The sequence below is a fragment of the Leucoraja erinacea genome, chromosome 4 (assembly GCF_028641065.1).
Source record: "Leucoraja erinacea ecotype New England chromosome 4, Leri_hhj_1, whole genome shotgun sequence".
NCBI lineage: Eukaryota > Metazoa > Chordata > Chondrichthyes > Rajiformes > Rajidae > Leucoraja > Leucoraja erinaceus.
In genome coordinates, this window is record NC_073380.1 from 34,970,582 (window position 1) to 34,994,475 (window position 23,894).

The 23,894-nt window shown below is 43.4% G+C and overlaps 1 protein-coding gene across 11 annotated transcripts in view; it reads right to left on the reverse strand.

Moving 5' to 3' along the window:
- The window catches only part of chd7 (chromodomain helicase DNA binding protein 7), a 229,796-nt gene that overhangs the window by 114,685 nt on the left and 91,217 nt on the right, over window positions 1-23,894 (reverse strand). For all 11 annotated transcript variants that reach the window (XM_055634007.1, XM_055634011.1, XM_055634012.1 and 8 more), the window contains one exon: window positions 5,176-5,311. In XM_055634007.1, the coding sequence (XP_055489982.1) occupies window positions 5,176-5,311 (136 nt within the window). The remainder of the gene's footprint in view (window positions 1-5,175; window positions 5,312-23,894) is intronic.

The window sequence follows — 23,894 nt, forward strand, 5'->3', positions numbered from 1 at the left end:
TGATGTTTCAAGGCAGTATAAACATATTTATACAAACAAAATGAACTCAGGTGAAAATTTCTCCTTTTTATAAATCGGCAGAAAAATTAAAAACAATGAAATCCAAATAGAGAAACCAGAGCACATCTCCCGGTTACCTGACAAAATGAATAAAGAAATCCAAGGACTTAAGTTGCCAAGTTTAGTGCATGAAAGGTGAGGAACTGTTTATGAAGTTTTGGGCTTGTTTAAAATGCTGTAGGAGAACAAACTGTGAATGATAATCAAGTTTAGATAGGAAGGTACACTAATGCAAGGTTCATATTAGCGAATGGCACAGAGATCATTCATGTAATTTGCATGGTCTGTACAATAAAGAAAAAACACTATGCTAGGTTGGTGAAGATTGCATAAATTACTGTTAACATGGTAGTAGTGACTTTAGTAGGTAGTAGTAGGCACACAGGAAGTGTCAAGAGCAGAGCAACTGAAAATCCTTCATTGCATCCACCATGCATTCCATAACTTGACTAACGTCCACTGAACCACTCTGCTTTCCAGGAGTATTTCTCCTCCTGGGGTGCACTTGCTTCCTTTGTTATATATATTAAGGATGGCTTTTTTCAACATTTTGCTCAAATGGACAAATTCACATTCACACTTGACCCATTATTATTGACTTCTTGCAGGAGAACACATTCTGTTCCATTCAACGTCACCATTACAAGAACTTTCAATGAACATTTTTCAAGCATGAAACTAACAACATACCATTCTATCAAACTAAAAATTGTCCACACGTTCTGTCCTAGGTTTTGGAATATTCTGTTTCAAAGACTAGCCAAAATACTAAAGCAAACTGATAGCTACTAATTAACGGGCTGTTCTCCTTGGAAAATTTAGGAGATTAAAAAAACTCTATAAATCAAACATATTTTGCATGATATATGTTAGAAAGTTTTTTGGACATAATAAGTTGTTCCAAATCTGTCACTGTTGCCCAATTTTCATATATAACTTTTGAGATAACGATGGAAGCATCCACCCAATCTTAAAATAAATTTGCCTTTGGAATGCATTTGTAGTAAATTTGAAGTTTTGAAGTTAAATGGAAGGTTAAATTCTAGATGCAACATTGTTTCATTAGTACAAATCAAATTTTCCTACATTTCCTGAAATCATAATTGTAATAACATTAGTGGACAACCTTTCCAAAAACCAGTGAAACATAATTTACATTTGGGTGAAGAAATTATTTGGCCATGTTCAATTGTCTGGACATGTCAATAAACCTCTGTCATAAGTATCGTGTTAAGTAAAAGTGTAAGTAATCATGCTTTGGGCACTTTAGTTTAGTTGTTTAGAGAAACAGGCCCTTTGGCCCACGGAGTCCATACCAACCCACGATCCTTGCAACCCACAAGCCTACACACACTCGGGACAATTTACACTTGTACCAAGTATACAAACCCAAGCCAATTAATCTACAAACCTGTATGTCTTTGGAGTGTGGGAGGAAACCAAAGATCTCGGGGAAAATCCACATGGCCTCGGGGAGAACGTACAAGCCCTGTACAGAAAGCACCCATAGTCGGGATCGAATCCGGGTCTCTGGCACTGCAAGCACTGTAAGACAGCAACTCTACTGTTGTGCCACCCTTCTGAAGACTTGTGAATGGAGCTTTTAAGGCAGATCCAACAGGCTCACAAATGCAATTCATGGGATCTCTCATACTATCTTGATCAGATTTATGAAACAAACCCTTACGAAACAAATTTCAGCCACTGCTATCACCAAGATGTTGCCCAACTTTGAATATTTCAGCATTATTTTTTATCCAGGATTTCCAGAAATATTTTACTTTCTTTATTCTAACTAGGCTTCCACAAATATCTGCAGCACCTATTACTCCCAGTAGCTCAGGAAGACAAAAATGCTGGAGAAACCCAGCGGGTGAGGCAGCATCTATGGAGCGAAGCTATAGGTGACATTTCGGGTCAAGACCCTTCTTCAGACTGATGTGGGGGTGGGAGGGGGGCAGGAAGAAGAAGGGACTCGGCCCAAAACGTCACCTATTCCTTCGCTCCATAGATGCTGCCTCACCCGCTGAGTTTCCCCAGCATCGACCTTCAATTTTTCCAGCATCTGCAGTTCTATCTTAAAATATCCCAGTCGCTAAATGCTTTTTGCCCAATGGAGTCATAGAGTGATACAGCATGGAAACAGGCCCTTCGGCCCAACTCGCCAACAATGTCCCAGCTACACTAGTCCCACTTGCCTGTGCTTGGTCCATATCCCTGCAAACCTGTCCTATCCATGTACCTGTCTGTTTCTTAAACGATGGGATAGTCCCAGCCTCAACTACCTACTCTGGCAGCTTGTTCCATACACCCATCACCCTTTGTGTGAAAAAGTTACCCCTCGGATTCCTATCAAATCTTTTCCCCTTCACCTTGAACCAATGTCTTCTGGTCCTCGATTCTCCTACTCTGGGCAAGAGACTCTGTGCATGTACCCGATCCATTCCTCTCATGATCTTTTACACCTCTACAAGATCACCCCTTATCCTCCTCCATGGAATAGACCCAGCCTACTCAACCTCTCCCTATAGCTCAGATCCTCTAGTTCTGGCAACATCCTCGTAAATCTTTTCTGAACCGTTTCAAGCTTGACGATATCTTTCCGATAACATGGTGCCCAGAGAACTGAACACAATATTCTAAATGAGGTCTCACCAATGTCTTATACAACTGCAACATGACCTCCCAACTTCTATACTCACTACCCTGACTGATGAAGGCCAAAGTGCCAAAAGCCTTTTTAACCACCTTATCTACCTGTGACTCGACCTTCAAGGAGCCATGCACCTGCACTCCTAGATCCCTCTGCTCTACAACACTACACAGAATCCCACGCAGAATTTACTGTGTAGGTCCTGCCCTTGTTCGACATGCCTAAATGCAACACCTCACACTTCTCTGTATTAAATTCCACCCACCTGGCCAATCGATCCAGATCCTGCTGCAATCGTTCACAACCATCTTCACTATCTGCAAAACCACTAACTTTTGTATCATCAGCAAACTTGCTAATCTTGCCCTATGTTCTCATCCAAATCATCGATGTAGATGACAAGCAGTAACGGGTCCAGCACCAAACCCTGAGGCACACCACTAGTCCCAGGCATCCAGTCTGAGAAGCAACCTTTCACCATTACCCTCGGCTTCCTTCCGTGGAGCCAATTTGCTATCCATTCAACTATCTCTTCTAGGATCTCATGCGATCTAACCTTCCAGAGCAGCCTACCACGCGGAACCTTGGCGAACGCCTTACTGAAGTCCATGTACACAACATCTACAACACTGTTTTCATCAATCTTTTTGATCACATCTTCAAACAAATCAATCAGATTTGTGAGACATGACCTCCCAGGTACAAAACCATGCTTATTGTCCCTAATCAGCCCTAGCCCATCCAAATGCCTGTATATCCTATCGCTCAGAATACTCTCCAGTAACTTACCAACTACAGAGGTCTGTAGTTATCAACTACTACTCATCGGCCTATAGTTCCCGCCATTTTCTCTGCAGCCCTTCTTGAAAAGATTTCTTGAAAACATTTGCCACCCTCCAGTCTTCCGGCACCTCTCTTGTATTTAAGGGCGACTAGTAAATTTCAACCAGGGCTCCTGCAATTTCCTTTCTAATTTCCCACGATGTCCTCATATATATCAAATCAGGCCCATGAGATTTGTCTGACGTCAAACACGACAGTACCTACTCTTCTTCAACAGTAACCCTGATTGCTCTCAAGACACTTCCAGTGACTGCTCCAATTTCTCCCATCCTACTGCCTTTCTCCACGGTAAATACAGAGGAGAAATATTCATTTAAGACCTTGCCCATCTCTTGTGGCTCCACACAGATGTGACCACTTTGATTCCTGAGAGGTCCCTCTCTCTCTCGTTACCCTTTTCCCCCTTATGTATTTATAAAATCTTTCGGGAATGTCCTTAATGCTACCCTCCAGAGCTATCTCCTGGCTCCTTTTTGCCCTTCTGATTTCCTTTTTTTGTTTACTCATTAGCTCCCGAAACTCCTCCACTTGATCCCAGCTGCCTATACCTGTCCCATGCATCCTTCTTGTTTTTGACTAACGTCTCAATTTCCCACGTCAGCAAAGCTTCCTTACGTTTACCTGCTTTGCCCTTCACTCTAACGGGGACGTACACATCCTGAGCTCTCTTCAGTACATTTTTTAAAAACATCCCACTTGGCCGATGTTCCTTTCCCATCTAATAACCTCCTCCAGTCAACTTGAGCAAAACTTTCCCTCATACCCACAAAGTTGGCCTTACCCCAGTTGAGCATTTTAACACATGGACCCTCTCCGCCTCTACCCATAACTATCTTAAACCAAATCGAACTGTGGTCACTGGTTCCAAAAGGCTCCTCCACACACTTCATTAACTTGCCCTTCCCAATTTCCCAATACTAGATCCAGCGTTGCCCACTCACATGTGGGGGTTTCTACACACTGCTTAAGAAAACTCTCCTGAACACTTTTGAGAAATTGCACCCCATCTGAACCCTTCACGCTATGATTTTCCCAGTCTATATTGGGAAAGTTAAAACTACAACAACCTTATTTGACCTGCAGCTGTCTGCAATCTCCTGGCACATTTGTTCTTCTAATTCCCATTGACTAATCAGGGGTCTGTAGTACACCCCAAACAAAGTGATCATCCCTTTCTTGGTCCTCAGCTCCACCCATATAGCCTCACTAGACGAACCGTCCGTAATGTCACCTCTGAACACAGCCGTGACATCCTCCTTAACCAATAATGCAACCCCCCCACCCCCTTTTTTTTTCCCTCACCCGTCTCTCCCTGAAGCTCCTGTACCCCGGAACATTGAGCTGCCAGTATTCTCCCTTCCTCAACCAGGTTTCAGTCATAGCTACAATGTCCCAGTCACTCGTACCTATCCGTGCCCTAAACTCATGTGCCTGACCGTCAGGCCCCTTGCATTAAAATACCAGCTTCTAGCCTCTCTCGTGCCTCTGTCCTGCACAAGATGCCATTAGCAGGTGTAAAATCAGACTGCAATGGAAAGCAGCGCATCACATGGAGGATATAAAATTCATGTAATGTATTCTATGTGCAAGCTTGGGGAAAGAGGTGAGACTAAATTCACCTGTACTCCCAATTCATCATCTTCCTGTGGAGATGGAGGTGGTGTTTTGTCCATATCTGAATTTTCAGGAGACGATTCATGTTTCCGTTTTCCTTTTTTCTTTCCAACTGCTGATTCCGGCATGTTTTTCTTATTGCTACAAAACATAGAATTGTGTTAATATGAAGCAAAACAGTAAATAGAACTCGTAATATTACAAAGAAGACTTAAGATTTCTTTAGTTTTTAGCAAATCGTGTTTCACAAAGAAATAAAATCCCCAAATTCAATATCTTCATGATCATGTAACAAAGTTAAATTTCAAAAGCAGCATACACATGGCGGTATACGTTGTTAGTGCCGAAGTAGAGATGGTCGGAAGCTTTAGTATTCTTTGAAATAAATATCACCAGCAATTTGTCCTGGTCCAGCCACATCACACCAATGTTTCTACTTCCTTAGAAGGCTTAGTAAGTTCGGCATGTCCCCAACAACCCTCACCAACTTCCACAGATGTGCCTGAGAAAACATTTTATCGCCATGCATCACAGCATGGTTTGGGAATAGCTTCATCCAAGACTGCAAATAATTGCAGAGAGATGTGGATGTAGCACAGATAATCATGCATACCAACCTCTCATGGACTCTCTCAACTTTTCACATTGCCTCAGCAATGCCACCAGAATAACCAAGAACCAGTCCCACCCTAGACACTCTTCTCGCCTTTCCCATCGGGCAAGAGGTACAGAAGTTTGAAAACTCCAGGTTCAGGGACAGTTTCTTCCCAGCTGTTATCAGGAAACTGGACCATCCCCTCACCAGTGTGTTACTGACCTCCCACCTACCCCAATGGAGACCTTTGAATTATCTTTAACTGGACTTTATCTTGCACAATATGTTATACCTTTTATCTGTACATTGTGGGCGACTTGGTTGCAATCATGTATGGTCTTTTCTTTGACTGGATAGCACGCAAAAGCTTTTCACTGTACCTCTGTACAAGTGTCAATAATAAACTAAACTTTAAAAAAAACTCAAGCATGAAACGCACGTAATTGGCACGCTCTTGACAATAAGCGAGTTTGATCTCGATAAAAGCAAGGAATCATGCGATTTGTCAAAGGTCATTCGGGATTTTAAAAAAGCGAAAGCAGCGCTGTATAAACTGTGTATAAATTGTTAACTATTCTACCAAGGAATTAAACTTGAATTCTGTCAACTCAATAGCTTCCTTTCTTGTTCTGCTGTTCACACACTACTTACATAGTCCCAGTTCTAGTTCAGTTCATTAATCTGCAATTATGAGATATTCAAAAAGTTAAAGAATGTATTATTTTAATTTAATCCTTAATGTGTTTGCTACTGGATTAAGAAAATATTACTTGTGTTTGAAACATTTTCTTATCTTTATTCATAATTTAGGTGAAAGATATATTTAATCTGAGGCAGGCAGCGACTGTATCAGTGTGATGTAGGCTGATGCTTTTATCTACAGGCGGTGTGAATGTACCGTTAAGACAAAGATTCATCTCCGAGGAAAACTGAGTGCAGGGTTGGCCCTGTGAAGACATTTAACTGTGAAATGCCTGCCTTTTAGTATTGGACAGATTGAGTGGGTCTGTGCTGTTCCAAGTTTGCGGTGGTTGCGGTGCGTTTCCCCCAGCCATCTCGCCCAGTGCACGTTGACCAGCACAGTTCGCCAGCCCTTGTTAGCAGAGGCTCTTTGTGCAGGTGTTACCCAAAGCCCAAAGATTTTGTGGAGGTTCTGCGATAGGATTGGGCACGCAGCGAGCTAGCAAGAGGGCTGTCAGATCAGATCAGCCCAGGTTGCCGAAGGGTGGATTTTAATGGGTCGTTAAACTGTTCCGTCTGTACGGCATCACCAGCTCTCTCTCTCTCCAAGATCCCCTACCCCAACTGTCGACAAAGTCTGACTGTGAAAATACTCCCACAAATATTATGGGTTGGTTCTGCTTTTTGCCAGCTCTGAGGCAGGCAGCGCCTCCTTCAAAAAGAGCGAGAACAGGTCCCGTCAGCTGGGGAGCTGCGACCCACTCCTGAGTGAAGCCTCTAGTTTGGTTGTGGTTCAAATGCCTGCAAATTCTCATAATGATCACCGGCAGGTCAACCGGACCCGGCTCCCAACTGTTTGCCCTGACAGACAGGATCCAACCCCAGAGGTTAAAGCGACTGCATCTTTATTTAAACCACCCAACCTCGAAAATTTAACCAACCTGTTCGAATCCAATCTGAACTTTCCAACCTACTCTCCTCGTTTCCTTCAATCCAGGAAGGTTGTTTAGATAGGAATGTAAGGAATGTCTCAATTTATTTGACCACACAACTGTGTATAATTTGTGTAAATCAATATCGAATTTGAATGGCTGAGACTAATGCCAGGGATTTGATAATTGACAGGTTTGTTCCAGGCATTCTTGCATTTTCAAGGCTGGTGCTGTATTGAGTCAATAATTTAAATAGATACAATTGTGGATTTGTGCAGCCTGCAGTACTGTGGCCTACTGCTGACATATTTGACATATAAATGTATTTATAAATCTCATTTAAATGAATACGCAGGTTCGTACACACACAGTAGCTCAGCTGGCGAGAATGTTTATGCTAAATGACCCATGACCTGGGCACGCACAGTTGTAATACCGAACTCGCTTATAATCATCTCCTAAAAGAGGCTCAAAACACTTACTTTTGCAGTTCAAAGCATTATCATTGCCGACAACCTACAACAATCAAACTGGGAAGTCACTCGTCCATAGCAACTTAGACTCAGCCATATAGATATAATAGCTTGTATTTAAATAAAAGTCTGGACTGGATAAAGATCCTTAAATTGCAGTCAATGATTTTGAGGAAAAATGAATACTTAAAACAGAAATCAACTAGTATAATGAGAATTTATTTAATAGAATGGAAAAACATGACTGGTTCACACAATTCTCTGATTCAACCTACAAGGGTACAGAGAAGATTTACGATGATGTTGCCTCGACTTGAGGGTCTGAGCTGTAGGGAGAGGTTGAGTACGCTGGGACACTATTCCTTGGAACACAGGAGGATGAGGGGTGATCTTATAGAGAGGTGTATAAGATCGTGAGAGGAATAGATCAGGTAGATGCTCAAAATCTCTTGCCCAGAGTTGATGAATCAAGGACCAGTGGACATGGGTCTAAGGTGAAAAGATTTAATAGGAGCCTGATGGGTAACTTTATCACACAAAAGGTGGTGGGTGTATGGAATAAGCTGCCAGAGGAGGAAGTTGAGGCAGGGACTATCTCAACATTTAAGATACAGTTGGACAGGTACATGGAATGGACAGGTTTGGAGGGATATGGACCAAATGCAGGCAGGTTGGACTAATGTGAATGGGACATGTTGGCCAGTGTGGGCAAGTTGGGCCTAAAAGGCCCGTTTCCACACTGTATCACTCTATGACTATCTATAAATAGGTATTATTCATTATTTTTCTAATGGAAATTCTTCTGGGTTCTCGTTAAAATACATTTAATTCATATATCAACTGTAAAACAGCCCAAGGAATTAAATTTGATCAAAAATGGTTATGAGACCAAGGACACAAGACAGAAACAAGGAATTGCAGATGCTGGTCCACATAAAAAAGCGGCCAAATGCTGGAGTAACTCAGCAGGCCAGACTGCATCCCCAGGAGAACATGTACAGACGCCCTGGGTCAGGACATCTTCTCAGACCGGGGGAGGAATCCTGACCTGGGCCGTCATCTGTCCAGTACATCATATAAAATCCATAATCTTCAGGGCTGCGAAGGACACAAGACAGTTCATCAAGAGGTTGGCTAAGGAAGTAAAGTATAAGGAACATATCACAGAAGGAAACACTGGCAGCCCATATTTTTTTTAAATGGAAAGACCAAGGAATCTACCGACGGTGGAGCGATTAATTTGCGTAGGAGAATGAAGGAGCTGGGAGAGATTGCAGAAAAGGTGAGAGGTAAGCCCATAAAGGGATTCAAAAGCAAGGACGAGACTTTTATAATTGAACCAGTGTTTTACCAGGAACCAAAACAGATCACACAACAGAGATAAAGGGTTAAAAGGACTTTATAATTTTGAATAAGTCAGCAGTTGTCGGATTTCAAATTTACAGAATGAAGGTTATCTCAGCAATGTGTTTACATAGACAAGTCCAGAAAAAACAAAATTACAGATGATTTCAGCAAAATGAGTTTAAACGGGAAGAGCACTAACACAAGTTAGAAACATCAGAAAGATGTGGCTGTGCAAACTAATATTCTGATGACCTTGGGCAGACAGATTTAATGTACTGATGAATTTTATATGGAGCCCAGTGGATGCAAATGGAGCACAGGAAACAGGGCCCCAGCAAGTTTAAGCAGAGGAAACAGAACTTACGAGGGGGGTGCTAAACCAACTTGTGAACAATGGGATGAAAGGACAAGTGGTTGCAAAACATAATGAAAATGGGGAAAGGCTCTTTTTTGCTCTACAGATGTTGCTCTACAGATCTCTTCATATCTCCAATAACCTTTGAATCTAGGGTTCATGATCATCATTTATTATATGAACAAATTTAACATCACACCAAGCCGATTTATGACGTTCAGTTCAGCCGTCATCTGCAGCCACCAAACTCCGAACCCTTCGAGCCAGCACAGTCATTCAATATGATCATGGCTGATCATGCAAAATCAGGACCCCATTGTGGCTTTTTCCCCCATATCCCTCGATTCCCTCAGCCTTAAGCAGGGGCGGAAAGCCCGGGGGGGGGGGGGGGGGGGGGGGGCAGAGGGGACTAAAGGACTAAATGCTGGAGTAACTCAGCATAGTCCCTAAGGACTAAATCTCTTGAAAATATCCAGTGAATTGGCCTCCACTGCCTTCTGTGGCAGAGAATTCCATAGATTCACAACTTTCTGCGTGAAAAAGTGTTTTGGGGGCTAGTCCCCTTCAGTATTCTCTTCAGCATATAAAAGGCATGTTGTTTTGGGTTCAAATCACATGATTGATTTGGCCACTCAAGAATTGACAATTTTTTAGCTTTGAAAAACTCCCCTGTTGCTTTAGTAGTATGTTTGGGATCATTGGCTTGCTGTAGAATGACATCAAAGCTCTTGCCATCATTGATATAAGTTAATCTTCGCCTCATCTGTCCACAAGACCTTTCTCCAGAACTTTGCTTGACAAACTGTAACCCAGCCATCCTATTTTTCTGGCTAGCCAGTGGTTTGCATCTTGCACTGCAGCCTCTATTTCTGTGGACAGCGGTCAGTGACAAATCCACACCTGTCTCCTGCAGAGTGTTTCTGATCTGTCGGACAGGTGTTTCGGGGTTTTTCTTTATTATAGAGAGAATTCTGCTGTCTTCAGCTTGGCCTGCTCACCAGTGCTCTTTCTTCTTAATGATGTTCCAAACAGTTGATATTGGTAAACCTAAGGTTTGGCTGATATCTCTAATCGTTTTATTCTTGTTTCTCAGTCTCATAATGGCTTCTTTGACTTTCATTGGCAGAACTTTGGTCCTCATGTTGATAAACAGCAATAAAAGTTTCCAAAGGTGATGGAAAGACTAGGTTTCCTGAAAGCTCTCTTATACCTGCATTAAGGAGGCAATTTAACACACCTGAGACGGGGGACAACAACACGGACACACTATGTATAAACACAGCTGTAATTTCTACATAGTGAAACAAAAATGTATAACAATATCCTTTAATAAAACCTGACAATGTGCACTTTAACCACATGTGATTTTTTCTATTACAAATCTCAAATTGAGTAGTACAGAGGCAAATAAATCAATGATGTGTCTTTGTACGAAACATTATGGAGGGCACTGTATATGTTTCTGTAAGATCCCCTCTTTTCCTTCTATATTCCAGTGAATACAAGCTCAGTCGACCCATTCTTTCATCACATGTCAGTCCCGCCATCCAGGGAATTAATCTGGTGAACCTATGCTGTACTCCCTCAATAGCAATAACGTCCTTCCTCAAATTAGGAGACCAAAACTGCACACGATACTCCAGGTGCGGTCTCACCAGGGCCCTGTATGACTGCAGTTGGACCTCCTTGCTCCTAAACTCAAATCCTCTCGCAATGAAGGTCAACATGCCATTAGCTTTCTTCACTGCCTGCTGTACCTGCATGCTAACTTTCAGTGACTGATTTACAAGCACACCCAGGTCTCATTGCATCTCCCCTTCTCCTAATCTGACACCATTCAGATAACCATCTGCCTTACTGTTCTTGCCACCAAAATGGATTTATCCACATTATACTGCATCTGCCATCATTCTGCCCACTCACTCAAGTCACTCTGCAGCCTCATAGCATCCTCCTCACAGCTCACACTGCCACCCAGCTTTGTGTCATCCACAAATTAATTCCCTCGTCTAAATCAACAATATATAATGGGGTCCCAGCACGGAGCCATGCGGCACCCCACTTGTCACTGCCTTCCATTCCGAAAAGGACCCATTAATTCCTATTCTTTGCTTCCTGTCTGCCAACCAGTTCTCTATCCATGTCAATACCCTACCCACAAAATCATGTGCTCTAATTTTGCACACTAATCTCTTGTGCAGGACCCTGTCAAAGGCTTTTTGAAAGTCCAGATACACCACACCCACTGGCTCTCCCTTATCCATTCTATTTGTTACATCCTCAAAAAAGTCTTAAAGATTAGTCAAGCATGATTTTCATGCTGACTTTGACCGATCCCATCACTGCTTTCCAAATGCGCTGCTATAACATCTCTAATAATCAACTCCAGCATTTTCCCCACTACTGATGTAAGGCTAACTGGTCTATAAATCCCCATTTTCATTCTCCCTCCTTTCTTAAAAAGTGGAGTTACATTGGATTAGTTCCTGTGGACTGGAGGGTAGCCAGAGTCGAGAGAACATTGGAAAATGATCACCAATGCATTCACGATTTCAAGGGCCACCTCATCAAGTACTCTGGGATGCAGACCATCGGGTCCTGGGGATTTATCTGCCTTCAGTCCCAACCATTTACCCAACACCATTTTCTGACATGTGGATTCCCTCCCCCTGGAGATAGTAGCCTTGCTCTAAACATGGACCAAAGAAGTGAATTCCAGAGGTGAATTGAAAGTGACTACGTAAGGCCACCACGTTACGCAAGCATGCTGTTCCTAAGACCCATCCCTCAGCCAATTTATCCGTAAATCATAAATGTTATTATTCAATGGTAACCCATATAGTATCACACTTCACACACATACCAATTCTTCATTTCATTCAATATTCACCGGTACTATAAATAATTTAACTAATGGATTAGAAATTGAATTCAGTCATTAATGAATACCGCAAAACAATTTATTGCCATCTGATAAAATGCAAGGAAGCATTTGCATTAAGTCAAATACCATATCCCAGGCCACCTGTAGAATAGGAAGCCATGTACACTGCAGATTTCATGCTGAAAATTCTAGGTCTGAATTTACACTGGGACCATGGACTTATTTTATACATTGGGTGCCTCGGTGGCGCAGCGGTAAAGTTGCTGCCTTACAGCATTTACAGCGCCAGGGACCCGGGTTCGATCAAGATTACAGGCACTGTCTGTAGGGAGTTTGTTCGTTCCCCCATGACTGCTTGGGTTTTCGCCAAGATCTTCGGTTTCCTCCCACATTCCAAAGACGTACAGGCTTGTAGGTTAATTTGACTTGGTATAAATGTAAAATTAACCGGTGTGTATGGGATTGCGTTAATGTGCAGGGAACGCTTGGCGGTGCGGACTCCGTGGGCTGAAGGGCCTGTTTCCACCTTGTATCTCTAAACTAAATGCAAGCAAATGGGATGGGATCAGGAAGACCCCTGGATAGACATAGCGTTGGGCCAAATGACCTGTTGTTGTATAATTCTGCCTTGAATAAGATGCACTCATCAGAATAGTTTCAGAACACTTGGTCGTCTACAAGTGTATGTCGGTTGCTATTTCTGTTTCCAACATGCGTTGTTTTCTCTTGCAATGGGTCTTTTTTGAATCTTTCTCGTGTCAGGCCACCTTTCATCTTTTCCAGAGTAACAATTCACTTAATTCCTTTCCCTTAGCCATTTACCATTTTATTTCTCTTGCAACACTCCCCAGAGCTTTACCATTCACCGTGTAGGTCCTGCCCATGGTAGACTTCCTAAAATGCAACACCTCACATTTCTCTGTACAGGTGCACAACCTTTTATCCGAAGTTCCAAATAACGAAAAGCTCTGAATAGCGGACATTTTTTCGGTCCTTGAAAAAAGGTCCTTGAAGACGTTCACCGAGGGCGGCCCGCAGAGGTGACAGCGGAACCTCCGGTCGGTCCTCGAAGAAAGGGGAACTAAATCCCCATTCATAAAAGTGAAGGTGAGGGTATATTGCGCGGGAGGGTTAATAATTGACAATCTGCTGCTGCCTGCCCGTTGAGTTAAAAAAGTTCCCACGGTAGACTCACGATACACAGTGTATCGTGAGTCTTGCGTGGGAACTTTTTAACTCAGCGGGCAGGTAGCAGCAGATTGTCGCTCCCTTCAGTTTCACCCAACCTACACCCCTCTGCTTCCCGGCCATGTGTGTGACCCCTTCCCTCTCCAGCTCCCCGCCCATTGCACCGGCGTGGGGGCTTTGCACTGTCTTCACGTCGGAGCCAGTGCCAGTCACCGGAGACGTCAGGACCAACGGGACACCGGCCCCCAGGCCCACTGCAAGCACGGAGATCCCAGAGACCCACAGCCAGCAGCAGCCCAGCCCCGCTCCAACTACAGAGGAACACGCTCCCCGTAGGGACAGAAGCTGATGGTGTGCAAAGTACGTCTTGGTCTTGAGGTTGCGGATGAGGGGGCGCAGCTCGGGCTGTGACGTCTCCGGCCACCCCCCTGTGCAGGAGCTGACACTGGGAACTGTGGGGTTGTTTGCAGTTGCAGAGGGAGGGGGCAAGGGCGGTACAGTTCCCAGTCTCAGCTCCATTCTAGGGGGTGACCGGAGACGTCAGGACCAACGGGACACCGACTGCAAGCACGGAGATCCCGGAGACTCACAGCCAGCAGCAACTCTAGCCCAGCCCCGCTCCAACTCCAGAGGAACCCGGGCTGCGGATGAGGGGGCGCAGCTCGGGCTGTGACGTCTCCGGCCACCCCCCTGTACAGGAGCTGAGACTGGGAACTGTACCGCCCTTGCAGGTGAGCAGGAGAGTGGGGTTGTTTGCAGTTGCAGAGGGAGGGGGCAAGGGCGGTACAGTTCCCAGTCTCAGCTCCATTCCAGGGGGTTGACCGGAGACGTCAGGACCAACGGGACACTGACTGCAAGCACGGAGATCCCGGAGACTCACAGCCAGCAGCAACTCTAGCCCAGCCCCGCTCCAACTCCAGAGGAACCCGGGTTGCGGATGAGGGGGCGCAGCTCGGGCTGTGGGCGAACTGCCACTTGTCGCCGTAGCGGCCCATCGGGGAGCGGATTCCTCTGGAGTTGGAGGGACAGGGAGACACAGCGGCTTTTGAGAATGGTGGGCAATCACTTCCAAAGTTCTGCCCACACAGTCAGTACACCTCTCCTACACTTGTCTCCCGCACTAAGATCATCTCGCAGAGAATGATCCCAGCCTAACCCTCCCTATTCTCTCCTATTCTGCAAGAAAAAACTACATTGAAGACTCAAACTCGCGATTGAGTAACTGCCGGGATCGAGGCGCAAACTCGCGACCTTGCGGATATGAGCCGAGCACTCTACCACTACGCTAAAAATCTTCCATTCCGAAAGCCGAAAAATTCTGAATTACGAAAAGTGTCTGGTCCCAAGGCTTTTGGATAAAAGGTTGTGCACCTGTATTAAATTCCATCAACCATTCCACAGCCCACCTGGCCAACTGATCAAGATCCTGTTGCAATTTTTCGCAACCATCTTCACTATCTGCAATACCACTTCACTGGCAAAATTACTTAAAACACGACAAAAACTTTATCATTTAACCTCTCTTGGCCCGAAAAAACTAATTGTGAATGTTGTACTTTTGGGGCAGCTGCCTTTCATGTCAGCAGCAAACATATCAGATAATACAGTTCAAGGTTTTACAGCACGGAAACAGTCCTTTTGGCCCAACTCATCTGTGCCTACTGGTAGCTTCCTAAGCTGGTCCCATTTACCTACATTTGGCCTATATCACTAAACCTTTCATAAACCTATCAAAATGTCCTTTGAACATTCTAATTTTACCCGGCTCACAAATCAGTCGACATCAATGAAATTAAAAATTCTTTTGCAAGTTTCAACATTTGTTTTCTTTGAAAAAGTCAAATAATATCCATAACTTGATAAAATGTAATCCCCAAATACTTGTTCACATGCCACAAAGCACAATACCTCCAAATATATTAATTACCTGTAAACACAGACAGGAAATAAGAAAAGAATGGGAAGTATATGCTCTTCACTCTCAAATAGATGAAGCTTGCGAGTTCACGATTTTTACTACTTTTGCGTTGAGGATAGGAGTTGACATGACATGCTTTTATTGCTCCTTTTCCAAGTACATTAAAGTCGTCATGATCTGACATTTGAACCAATGCAGCCTTTCTGCTGATGACATTCCCTAATGTTATTGCATAGGGAGTCCAGGGCATAAACCCAGCAAAGAACAATGAAAGATTTCCACATCAGGATGGCATGTTGTTTGGGTGAGGAACAGTTGGGATGGACTGAAGTTTAGTTGCATTTAATATCAAATTCCTTTGACATTGCTTTTGGGTATTGTAAAATTTCTTGGTTCATATACCAGTTTTCAAATGAGCACATCTGCTGGAGAAATACTGAAACGGCAAATATAATATATAGGACCACAGGAAAAAAAGATTGACAGCATAGCAGTCAAGAATGTAAAAAAGTTATACTATTCTATCAAATGCTATGAAATCAATCTAGTTTAAAACAATGAAACACAATTTGCAGCATGCAACTGGTCACCATTACAATAGGTGGAATATTAAGTTTTCACATGAATTTTAGTCAGCAAGAATTTTACAGAACTTGGTCTCAATTATTCATTTTCCAAAGCAGATAAGAGGTTAATTTATGTGCAAATTAAACAGGATAAATTGTTAACCAAGAACAAATGTAGGCCAATCAGCCACTCTTGCCTGCTCTGCTTCAGTAATGGGCCTCTCACTTAGACGATTTTTCAGCAGACTGCTGGCGACAGTCAAGTTGTCGGCAGTCACCTGAAAGGCTGGCAACTGGAACGGCGACTGTCAAGAGTGGAACACACAACACACTTCGCTTCCTTCACCAGCCCGTTATGCAGACAGGGGACAGGGCAAATGGGGGGAGCGCTGTCTAGAAAATTCAAACGATGCAAAGCCAGAGAAGGGAGGGGGGACACGGTGGGGAGAGTGGGGGGGACAATGTGGGGGGAAGAGAGGGAGGACAAGGTGGGGGGAGCAGGGGGGGGGGGGGAGAGAAGGGGGGGGGGGAAAGGGGGGGGGAGAAAGGGGGAGGAGAAAGGGGGAGGAGAAAGGGGGAGGAGAAAGGGGGAGGAGGGTGGGAGAAGGGGCGGAGAAAATGTTTAAGAAGCCAGAGATACACGGCTGTGAAGCTTGGATTTATAATTACTGGTTGGTTATCCTTGGTTCTGAAAACTACTGCTTACCTTTTTCACCCCCAATGAGCCAATGAAATTCACCAGTCAGCACCGGCTACAACCTACGAGAACCTCCAACCTCCTGGCAACCTAGTAGGACCTCCTGGCGACCCACCTACGACTCGAGAATTCTCGCTACTCTCCATGGCGGCTTCATTCTAGTCGCCGCTAATTTTTCAACATGTTGAAAAATTCACGGCGACCATAATGAGGCCGCGCTCTAGTTCCCAGAATGCGGGAACTCCTCACGACCATGAAGGCGACTCACCGGCAACCACCCTCGAACATGTGGCGACTGCATAGTCTCCTGCAGTCGCCTAAAAAGTCGTCCAGGTGGGACAGGCCCATAAGGCTAAGGCAGATTTTTTACATTAGCTTTACTTTCCTGCATTAGTCCCATATTCTTCAATAGGTTAGAACTTTAGTATTTAAGCCAGAAATATCAGCCAAAAAAAATTCAAGTACCCTTGTTCATAGAGTTAAATATTTCTTTTCAAATAATTTACAGAAGTACCAGACTGACACCAAATTATCAGGATATATCAGGATATTATCAGGCAGAGGCTCACCTGCACCTCCTCCAACCTCATCTATTGCATCTGCCGTTCCAGATGTCAACTGCTCTACATCGGTGAGACCAAGCGCAGGCTTGGCGATCGCTTCGCCCATCACCTTCGCTCAGTTCCCAATAACCAACCTGATCTCCCGGTGGCTCAGCACTTCAACTTCAACTCCCCCTCCCATTCCGAATGCGACCTTTCTGTCCTGGGCCTCCTCCATGGCCAGAGTGAGTCCCATTGCAAATTAGAGGAGCAGCACCTCATATTTTTCTTGGGTAGTTTAGACCCCAGCAGTATTGACTTCTCCAATTTCAGGTAGTCGTCGCGTTCTCCCTCCTCCTCCTCTTCCCAGCTCTCCCACAGCCTACTGTCTCCGCCTCTTCCTTTCTTTTACCCCCCCACCCCCCCACCCCCGCACATCAGTCTGAAAAAGGGTCTAGGCACAAAACGTCGCCTAGTCCTTCGCTCCAGAGATGCTGCCTCACCCGCTGAGCTCCTCCAACATTTTTGTCTACCTTCGATTTCTCCAACTTCCGCATTACTTTCTTAAACAGGATATATAATACGGTAAGTTATGTTTGTGCCAGATCACCAAATTGACCTCCTATAATTGCACATTAAGTAAGCAAATTTGCACTTCCAGATGAGCAATTTATAATCCCCTTCAGTATTCAGTGAGTTGTCGATTGTACAAGTGAAGATAACTTCCAGGTATGCCCTAGCACATTGACCAAGTGACTAACACTCTTGGACAAAGTGTTTATAAAATAATTAACTGCTGGGAACCATGCACATGTTCAAAGGACATAAATTCCCTTATTTATATGTAATGTAGATGTAATGGCAAAATGATTGATATAAAAAGGCATGCGGAACCATATACCAATCTGATGTAGTTATAAAAAAAAATCGCTTAATTTTCAGCCCTATTGCCACACCAATTATTTTAGTATTTACTAAACACTACCATCAACTTCTCTTGTCATGAGACTCCTTTTCCAGCATTTATTTCCGCTCTAACAGCCGCAAATTATACAATACCACAGCTGAACACTGGGGCCCCTTTCCTTTCATCTGCACGCCAAGAGCAATAAGATTACCCTGGTAACCAGCAGTCACATGACCAGCACCTGCTCTCTTGGCTTGACGCCACCAACTAAAGCCATCTGCTTCCCTCACTCAGCCATCAACATTTGCAACACCTGCGCGGCAGCAATTTTGCGGTTTCTTTTAACAAATCAGTGCAAAAGGTGTTTTAAGACCTTACACGTTTCCCAAAATTTGCTCAAATCAAAAAAGAACGGCTAACCGTTTGATCCCTTGCCAAAACCACGTTTTCTATAAGCAAGCTAATCATCGTTTCAAAACCACACTCAATCTGGTTAAGGCTATGACCAAAATAGGAAGCAAGTTCTGAACTACTTTTAAAATACAATTAAGTAGATAATTAGCAAATAACAGTCACTATGGGTGGCCTTGCATTACAAATCAAACACTTTCAGTTTAATATCAAATGTCACCTAAGTTATATGACACTTCATTGAAAATAGATGCACAATGGTTTCCTTTAAATCATTAAGAAGTTTGAATATTAGAACACATTTTTCAATCTATCATTGCCAGCATATCACGCAGTAAAGAAAATTGTTGAGCTCCAGTGTAGAAGCAGGCCCCTTGGCCTAACTTGCCCACATCTACACTGGTCCCATTTGCCTGCTCTTGGCCCATAACGCTCTAAACCCAAACGTCTCTTAAATGTTATGATGGTACCTGCCTCAACTACCTTCCTCGCTGATCATACCATATACCCACCACCCTCCCTTTGTGTCAAAATGGTACCCCTCAGGTTTCTATTAAATCATTCCCCCTCACTTTAAACCCGTGTCCTTTGGTTCTCAATTCCACTGTTCCTACTCTGGGAAAAATACTCTTACGTATTTCCCAGATTTCTTTCTTTCATGATTTTGTACACCTCTATAAGATCACCCCTCATCCTCCTGCGCTTCAAGGAATAAAGTCCTAGCCTGCGCAACCTCTCCCTATAGCTCAGGGCCTCAAGTCTTGGCAAGATCCTCGCAAATTTTCTCTGCACCCTTTCCAGGTCGACATCATCGTTCCAATAACGTGGTGACCAACACTTTGTAACCGACTTTAATTTTTTTTAAATTCCCCTATCAAACATGGTGTCCAGTAGTCCAGAATATCATTATACAATATTGTTGCATAATGTTTCCATGCCTTCAGCTCCCATCCAATTTCTGCACAATTATTCTCTCTTGAATATTTGGTATCAATAGTCTTCCATCATCATGCTCCAGAAATATTTCAGTGTTAAGGGATTCTCATTGTCTTTTTGAACCTTCCAAAACACATCTTCCCATTCATAGGACCTGGATGACCTTTAATTGCTTTGAATGTTTTCCACACCATAATTAGTCCAATTTGTGGGATAATAATTTGGGGCACTTAAAGCCACACTTTACTGTATGTTAAATAACATAGAAGGATGTCCATATGAATAGAATTTCACAAATAAGCAAAATCAAGTTTCCCCAAAATTTTAGTGCTAATTCAGAGTGTATCACCTTAACGCCAATAAATGAACTTTCTTAACAATTCTCAGTTCTTCCTTTGTACTAATGGTACTTGCTCACCAAAACAGGTCTGCAATACCATTGATGAAGTATATTTAGCTGCCCCTTAATGTCACCCAATTAGCACTCATTGAAAATCAAAGACATTGACAACATTCTTGATAGAGCCAAGGCCTATACCCGTACTGCTGCACCATCTTCCCAACAAAATAGTTCTTGCTTCTGCTTGTTATGAACAAGCAAAAAATTGTGTTCAAACACCCTGTAAATGTTTCAGTGCATTAAAACACATGTCAGAATATATCATCAGAATGGGAAAAGCAAAGGGTATAAAGGAGAGTCTCAAGGCAGGAGAACAAGATGGAATGGCTATACTTAATTGTTTATGTTTCTGCAAATGATACCTGGATACATGGTTACCAGTAGCAGGCAGATGAGTGAAGGGAAGCATCAACAACCACAGTTTAGAGCAAGGCAGAATTATTTCAGAGCTGGTCATTAATGCAGTATAATGTGGATAAATGTGAGGTCATCCACTTTGGTGGGAAGAACAAGAAGGCAGATTAAGGAAATGGTGTCAGATTAGGAAAAGGGGAGGTGCAACAAATTGCAATGGGTGTCCTTATACATCAGTCACTGAAACTAAGCATGCAGGTACAGCAAGCATTTAAGAAAGCAAATGGCATGTTGGCCTTCATAGCAAGAGGATGTGAGTAGAGCAGCAATAAGGTCCTGCAGTTGGACAGGGCTCTGCTGATACCACCCATGGAGAGAAATACGTTTTTTTTTTTTTTTTTTTGCCTTCCATCACAGCGGGGGGGAGATGCGCTGTGATGGATGTCTGGTTAAATTGTGTTGTGTCTTTGGTCTTTTTTTTCTTGTATTTATGACTGCATAAACAAAATTTCATTTGAGCCCCTATGGGGTTCAATTGACAAAAAAATTTTATTGATTTTGTGTGTGCAGGTTTGGTCTCTAATTCGAGGAAGGACATTCTTGCTATTGAGGGAGTGGAGCATAGGTTCACCAAGTTAATTCCCGGGATGGCGGGACTGAAATGACGAAAGAATGGATCGACTGGGCTTACATTAACTGGAATTTAGGATGAGAAAGGATCTTATAGAAACATAAAATTCTTAATGCGCCTGTCCCACTTAGGCGATTTTTGGGGGCGACTACAGGTGACTGCTGCAAATATTTCAACATGTTGAATAGGTGCTGTCGTGTGTTGACGTAGGTGTTGTTGTATGTGCCGTCGTAGGTTGTTGCCAGGTGTCGTAGGTGAACTCCATTAAAACTAGTCCCAGGCAGTTGCCTAAAGAGTCGCCTAAGTGGGACAGGCCCTTAAGGGATTGGACAGGCTCGATGCAGGAAAAATGTACCCGGTGTTGGGGGAGACCAGAACCAGCGTCACAGTGTAAGCCACTTAGGACTGTAGGCCACATAGGACTGAGATGAGGAAAAATATTTTCACCCAGATAGTTGTGAATCGATGGAATTTTCTGCCACAGAAGGCAGGAGGCGGCCAATTCACTGGATGTTTTCAAGAGAGTGTTAGATATATCTCTTAGGGCGAACGGAATCAAGGGATATCGGGAGAAAGCAGGAACGGGATACTGATTTTGGATGATCAACCATGATCATATTGAATGGCGGACTTGATGGGCCGAATGGCCTATTCCTGCACCTATTTTCTATGGGACAAAAAAGATTCCGCAAATGTTTCGCCGAACACGTGGGCTCTAGCTGTCGAGGCCCACTGGAGTTCCAGATTGCCAGACCTCTTGTGAAGCTTCAAGAGGTCAGTAGGGCCTAGGTAGTGTAAAATTTTAAGAGGATAATAGTTTTGCTAGGTTTATTGGGAACCAGTGTAGGCTAATGAGCACAGCAATGTTTGAATGGACCTTTCATAGAAGAGTACAGCACAAGAACATGGTCTTCAGCCACAATTCAGTGCTGGCAAAGATGCTGAAGTAAACTAATCCCATCTACCTGCTCATAATTCATATCCCTGCATTACTTGCATGCTCTTGTGACTGTTTAAATGCCTCTTAAACATCACTAACATAAACAATGCAGGATTTTGCATGCGCAGGAGCCTGAACAGGTTGAATTTTGTGAAGTATGAAGGGTGGTGCTCAAAGCATAAAGGCAATGGAATACAAAAACTGCAGAGCTGCTGGAATCTGCAGGGTGGGCGTGAGAGATAGGGGGAGAAATGTACGGGCACTGTGGAGGGGAGGAGAGTGTCATATATGCAACTATGTGTAGATGAGGCAACCATTTCACTAAATACTTAAGCTCTATCTGCTAAAGCATGCTGGGGTTCCTGATTGCTAACCATTAAGTCTCCTCAACATATCCAGACTGACCTTTCTGTCCTTGACCTCATCTATTGCCAGAGTATGGCCACAGGGAAAATGGAGGAACAACACCACGTATTCAGCTTCGATAGTTTGCAACCCAATGGTATGAACATTTAACTACATGGTCCGGTCCACTAGAAAGCACAAGCTTCATTGTGTGCACCATATTTCTGTATGGAACTGATACGCTTTCTCCCTCCTTCCCCTCCCCTTCCCAGCTCTCCCACTGTCTTCATTGCTCTAGTGATGGTACTTGAGCTCGACTTAATTGCATTTATGTTTGGTACAGTGCCCTCCATAATGTTTGGGGAAAAAGACCTATCATTTATTTCCCTCAGTACTCCACAATTTGAGATATGTATTTATTTATTTTTTAAATCACATGTGCTAAAGTGCACATTGGCAGATTTTAATAAATGCCATTTTATTAATACATTTTGGTTTCACCATGTAGAAATTACAGCAGTGTTTATACATAGTCCCCCCCATTTCAGGGCACCATAATGTTTGGGACACTGCAACATCATGTGAATGAAAGTAGTCATGTTTAGTATTTTGTTGCATATCCTTTGCATGAAATGACTGCTTGAAGTCTGCGATTCATGGACATCACCAATTGCTGGGTGTCTTCTCTGGTGATGCTCTGCCAAGCCTGTATTGCAGCCATCTTTATCTTATGCTTGTTTTGGGGGCTAGTCCCCTTCAATTCTCTCTTCAGCATATAAAAAGCATGCTCAATTGGGTTCAGATCAGGCGATTAACTTGGCCACTCAAGAAATGACCATTTTTTTAGCTTTGAAAAACTCTTTTGCTGCTTTAGCAGTATGTTTAGGATCATTGTCTTGCTGTAGAATGAACTGCCAGCCAATGAGTTTTGAGGCATTTGTTTGAACTTGAGCAGATAGGATGCGTCGATACACTTCAGAATTCATTATGCTACAACCATTAGCAGTTGTATCATCAATGACGATAAGTGAGCCAGTACTTTCAGTACCCATACATGCCCAGGCTATAACACCCCCACCACAGTGTTTCACAGATGAGGCGGTATCCTTTGGACCTTGGGCAGTTCCTTCACTCCTCCATTGTTTGCTCTTGCCATCACTCTGATATACGTTAATTTCCGTCTCTTCTGTCCACAAGTCCTTTTGCCAGAACTGTGGTTGCTCTTTAAGTACTTCTTGGCAAACTAACCTGGCCATCCTATTTTAGCAGCTAACCAGTGGTTTGCATTTTGCAGTGTAGCCTCTGTATTTCTGTTCATGAAGTCTTCTGCGGACAGTGGTCAATGACAAATCCACACCTGACTCCTGAAGAGTTTTTCTGATCTGTCAGACAGGTGTTTGGGGATTTTTCTTTATTATAGAGAATTCTTCTGTCATCAGCTGCGGAGGTCTTCCTTGACCTGCCAGTCCCTTTGCGATTAGTAAGCCTAAGGTTTGGCTACTATCTCTAACAGTTTTATTCTTGTTTCTCAGTCTCATAATGGGTTGTTTGACTTTCATTGACACAACTTTGGTCCTCATGTTGATAAACAGAAATAAAAGTTTCCAATGGTGATGGAAAGA